At 37.9% G+C, this 5,737-nt stretch overlaps 1 protein-coding gene across 1 annotated transcript; it reads right to left on the bottom strand.

The window, feature by feature from the left end:
• Window positions 1-2,376: 2,376 nt before the first annotated feature.
• LOC309846416 (olfactory receptor 5AC1-like) lies at window positions 2,377-3,310 on the bottom strand (the record flags this gene model as incomplete). Its single annotated transcript, XM_082695297.1, has 1 exon — window positions 2,377-3,310. Exon 1 carries the CDS (start codon window positions 3,298-3,300, stop codon window positions 2,377-2,379), a length of 924 nt encoding a protein of 307 aa, XP_082551423.1. The 5' UTR covers window positions 3,301-3,310.
• Between the last annotated feature and the right edge of the window lie 2,427 nt (window positions 3,311-5,737).

Genomic DNA, 5,737 nt, shown 5'->3' with positions numbered 1-5,737 from the left:
AAGAATCCCTAAACAGTCAAGAACTAGCTTTTTCCAACTTTAAATGCCATAAAAAGAAACATAAAATGGGATCTTTATTTATTTATTTTAAATAAATCCAGCAATATCCACTACATTCTACATGGCAGAAAAGAAATTAATTTAAATCTTTTCCATCTTTGTCTCTGAGATGGTATATGAAAATATGGGCATGGGGAAGTAGCATGTGAAATGTTGGAAGTAGAAAGACGGTCCCTAAAATGTTTTGTCTTACTAAAGGACAATCTTTATTTTAAAGATTCTCTCAGAGAGAGCAAGCACAAGCAGGGGGAACAGCAAAAGGAGAGGGAGAAGCAGGCTCACTGCCTAGCAGGGAGCCTGCCTGTGGGACTCAATCCCAGGACCCTGGGATCATGACCTGAGCTGAAGGCAGTTGCTTAACTGACTAAGCCACCCAGGTGTCCCTAAAATGGGATATTTAAATTGCATGGTTTAATATTTGCAAGAAATTTATCCCCAAGAACTATGGAACTTCTGTGGTTGTTTCTCCAGGGTAACTGTGAAGATGACATTTCAGCTATATATCACCTGTGCTGACAAAACATAGAGAATGTAACAATTTGCTACTGGATTATACCCCACCTTAGTAACAGTGTTGCTTGAAAAAATAAAGAAGACTTTGACATATATTGACATATATAGACAGATAACAATTACACACAGCCAATACCTAAAACAGTCTGCATTACACATAGAGGGAGAAAAAGAGAAAGTTTTGCCGCTGCTCTTGGAGTGTAAAGAGGTGATGACAGAAAGTTAACAGAGACTTGGCACTCACAGAGAGCAACATGGTTCGAATGAGCCCACACAACAGAAGCAGGGCTCGGATGCAGTGAGAAGAGCAGAGTCTGAGGAAACTGAGCCCCAAACACACAGTGCTGAAGCCAGTCAGCCCCACCGCCAGCTTTGCTGTTCCATGAGACAACAAATTGTGTCTATCCTCAAATCAAAATAATAGGGATGTGTCATGAGTATGGGATATCTTTTCTTATTTTTCACTACAGTATTCACAAGTCTATATGTAATAAAGTCAGAAAGCCAGACAGAAAACACAGAAGACTTTTGTAAGGAAAAGAAAAATGGTTTAAGTTACATAATTACAAGATGATCAAGCACACCTGCTATTTCAGGTTGTTGTCAATTCCGGGGGCGGGAGAGGTGGGGGGGATTTGTATTCAACTGGTATATTAGTGCTGGAAAGAAGGTGCCTGGTGAAATTATTCAATAAATTAAAAAGTAGAAATTTTTAAAGAGCTCAGAATTATTCATTATATTGCAGGAAGTAATTATTTTAAGTATTTAATTGCTAAAGTGTTGTATCTTTCAATGAATACAATGCAAATATAAGTTAATTTTCAAAATTACTTATAAACCTTCTAGATATATTCATATTAAATGAGGAATATATGTTGTCATATTTAGTCTAACAGTATTACTTTGTCATATATAGTGTTTTCATCATTATAAACATCTATCAAAGATATTTATACCTACAAACTCTTGAAAATTACTTGTTCAAGAATTATCTAGGAGGGCATGAGTAGTTTCTAAACAGAGGATTTACACAAGCTAATTCTTCCTATAAAAGAATAGAAGTTCAAGGCCACCTGGGTGGCTCAGTTAGCTGGGTGTCCAACTCTTGATCTTTGCTCAGTTCATGATCCCAGCATCATGGTATTAAGACCTGCTTTGGACCCCATGCTCAGCAAAGAGTCTTCTCTTCTCTTACTCTGCCTGTCTCCCCACTCATGTTCTTTCTCCCTCTAAATTTAAAAAAAAAAAAAAAAAAGGATGTAAGTTCAAAAAGTTTTAAAATGTGTGTATCTGGAAACACAAAGCTCATTAAAGTTACAAAGATATAATAATTTGGATATTCTGTTTCATTTTTATCCTTGAGGATGGATTATAAACAATAAGAGCACAAAGTAAATGGAACCTGTCTTTACCATGCTCATTAATTATTTTGATGATCACAAGAACTTAGGGTGAAAATAAGTCTATCTACTGAATTTTTTATTCATTTATTTAACAAGTATATTAAGGCCCTACTATGTGCTAAACCCAAGGACCCATGCTTTATGTTTTTTTAAGATTTTATTTATTTATTTGACAGACATAGATCACAGGTAGGCAGAGAGGCAGGCAGAGAGAGAGAGGAGGAGGAAGCAGGCTCCCTGCAGAGCAGAGACTCCGATGTGGGGCTCGATCCCAGGACCCTGGGATCGTCACCTGAGCCTAAGGCAGAGGCTTTAACCCACTGAGCCGCCCAGGCACCCCCCATGCTTTATTTAAACAGAATAAAATCTAAGGAATAATGAAAGTTTTCCTGAGAAATATTTATTTCTTTATAATTTTTCTCAGTGCCCCTAAAACTTCCTTATTTCTTAGGCTATAAATAAAGGGGTTGAGCAGAGGGATGATAATCGTGTAGAACAGTGAATACATTTTATCCTGATATTGATCTGGGCCAGACCCAGGACGCACATAGATGAAGAAGAGAGTGCCATAGAACAAGGAAACAGAGAGCAGGTGGGCGCTGCACGTGGAGAAGGCTTTACTCCTGCCCTTTTCGGACTTCTTTTTCAGAATGGCAAAGAGGACATGGGTATAAGACACTATGATGGTCATAAAAGTAAAGGCTTGTATAAAAGCAGCAAAAATGAAAACCACCAGTGCATTAATAGATGGGTCAGTGCAAGAAATTGTATATAGCAGCAAAATTTCGCAGTAGAAATGAGGTATTATATTGGATCTGCAGAAAGTTAATCTAAATAATAACCCTACATGAATTGTGGGATGCAGAAAACCAATTACATAAGACAAACTTATCAACCAAGTACAGAGCCTGTTGGACATCACCACTGGATAAAGTAAAGGGTTGCATATGGCTGCATAGCGGTCATAGGCCATCACTACCAGGAGGAAACATTCTGTGGTGGCACTGGAACCAAAAAAATAATACTGGGCCATGCACTCAAAGAGGGATATCATTTGACTTTTGTCTAAGATATTGACAAGCATCCTGGGAGTCACAGAGGATGAGGAACAAGCATCTGCAAAGGCCAAACTGCCAAGGAGTAAGTACATGGGGGTGTGAAGATGGGGATGCTTCCAGATGAGAAGAATCAGTCCGAGGTTGCCCACCATGGTGGTGAGGTAGATGACCAAGAACACCAGGAACAGGGGTGCCTGCAGCCCTGGAAGATCTGTTAGTCCTGTGAGAATGAACCCGGTCACCCACGTCTTGTTTGTCTCCATCATATGCACAGGGGCTGATCACTACCAGGAGAGAATATGTAAGGGAAAAACTTTTTATTATTTTCTTTTATTTTTTCAGTGTTCCACGATTCATTGTTTATGTACCATGGACAGTGCTCCATGCAATATTTGCCTTCCTTAATACCCACAACCGGGCTCACCCAACCTCCCACCTTTCCCCTCCAAAACCCTTAGTTTGTTTCTCAGAGTCCACAGTCTTTCATGGTTTATCTCCCTCTCCAATTTCCTCGAATTTACTTTTCTGTTCCTTTTCCTAATTTCCTCCATGCTATTCCTTATGCTCCACAAATAAGTGAAACCATATGATAATTGATTCTCTCTTCTTGATATATTTTACTCAGCATAATCTCCTCCAGTCCCATCCAGGTAAAGGAAAAACTTAATCAAGGATCAGGAAAACTTGTATTATATGTCAATATCATACCCCTCTATTTCTGATGGCCCTTATTCAACAAATACTAAAGTTTAGAGTTACTCTTTTTTAAAACACACTAATGATGTTAAATATAGGTAGTTTCAGGAAGTAAAATTCATTAAAAAGACTTTTAAATGTGAGCATATACTAATTTGTGTGTGTGTGTGTGTGTGTGTGTGTGTGTGTGTAAAATACTTGAAGAGACACTGGTTCAGGTTCAAATGTATTTTTACCTTTTCTCAGGCACTCTTTCATATCTTTTCTATTGAATAAAAACTGGACTATATATTTGGTATTGATATATATCATTCTCTCTCTCTCTAAGACATTACTGTATAGAATAATGAAAGAGTAACTTAAAATCCCATTTCAGCTATTTTCTGTCTATTACCATTATGTCATTTGAGTCTATATTCAACAAATTCTCCTCAAATTCCTAAAAGACCCTTTTGACTTTACATTCTTCAAAGTCACTCCAAATTTCTAATAGAATCTTTAACTTTCCCAATAAATTGTCATATGTGAACATAATCATTCATTCAGTTAACAAATATTTATTTAGTGCTCCTGCATTATCATTCTTAGCTCCATCACGCATAGATCTTCTAATCCTGATGTCATACTTGAGAAACTAAAATAACCACTCTTTCAAGACTAGAGAAGAAACGAAAACACTAGCCAGCCTATTGGCACATTTGGAATGAATCTGAGAGCTCCCATTAAACATGCACATGTATACGATTATCATGTGGTTAACCAAAAATGTTTTAACATTTTTACAGTCTCATTATTTTTTTAGAGGCTTATAATTCTAAAATGATTAATAGGATTTTTTTCTGCTCTTTTTGAGATTGCAAGTGGGACTATCAAACAGTGTGGAGATTCCTCAAGAAATTAAAAATAGAGCTTCCCTATGACCCTGCCATTGCACTACGAGGTATTTACCACAAAGATACAGATGTAGTGAAAAGAAGGGCCATCTGTACCCCAATGTTTATAGCAGCAATGGTCGCAGTCGCCAAACTGTGGAAAGAACCAACATGCTCGTCAACGGACAAATGGATAAGGAAGATGTGGTCCATATACACTATGGAGTATTATGCCTCCATCAGAAAGGATGGATACTCAACTTTTGTAGCAACATGGACAGGACTGGAAGAGATTATGCTGAATGAAATAAGTCAAGCAGAAAGAGCCAATTATCATATGGTTTCACTTATTTGTGGAGCATAACAAATAGCATGGAGGACATGGGGAGATAGAGAGGAGAAGGGAGTTGGGGGAAATTGGAGGGGGAGGTGAACCATGAGACACTATGGACTCTGAAAAACAATCTGAGGGTTTTGAAGGTGTGGGGGCTGGGAGGTTGGGGTACCAGGTGGTGGGTAATAAGGAGGGCACGGATTGAATGGAGCACTGGGTGTGGTGCAAAAATAATGAATACTGTTATGCTGAAAATTAAAAATAAATTTTTTAAAAAGTCAGGGTGAATGAAACATTACAAATGGAACCACAGTTGAAAAAATGACCAGTGTTTTGAAAATGTGGATTTAATGTAAATAGTAAAAATTATAAAATCTGTTTAAAAGGTAAATCAAATGAGAAAAGATGAACCACAGTAATAGGCAATGACTAACATAAAGACAGTCAAGGCAGAAATAACAGCCCCTAACTACAAATGGATCCATGAGGTTTATGAGCCTGGGAAGCAAGGGAGAAGGCTGGGTCCTGGGGAGACCCAAGAGAAAAAACCTCAATCCTCATCATCACAGTGTATTTCATCAATGACAAATTATGCACAAGTCTGAACATAAAATGTTTTATGGCCTCCCTTAGTATCTAAAGCAGGGTCTACCCATTTACACACAGCTGATCTAAATATATAACCATTCACAGGACTATTTACCATTCTTGGGCTCACAGCTTCCAGGCTTTGATGACAAGATCATCCAAGTGGGTGTCATTCCAACACATACATTTACTTCTACACCAATTCCACATAGC

This window comes from Mustela nivalis (genome assembly GCF_964662115.1).
Source record: "Mustela nivalis genome assembly, chromosome: 1".
NCBI classification, from domain to species: domain Eukaryota; kingdom Metazoa; phylum Chordata; class Mammalia; order Carnivora; family Mustelidae; genus Mustela; species Mustela nivalis.
Note: the sequence above shows the minus strand (reverse complement) of the source record. Positions and strands in the feature narration are given on the sequence as shown.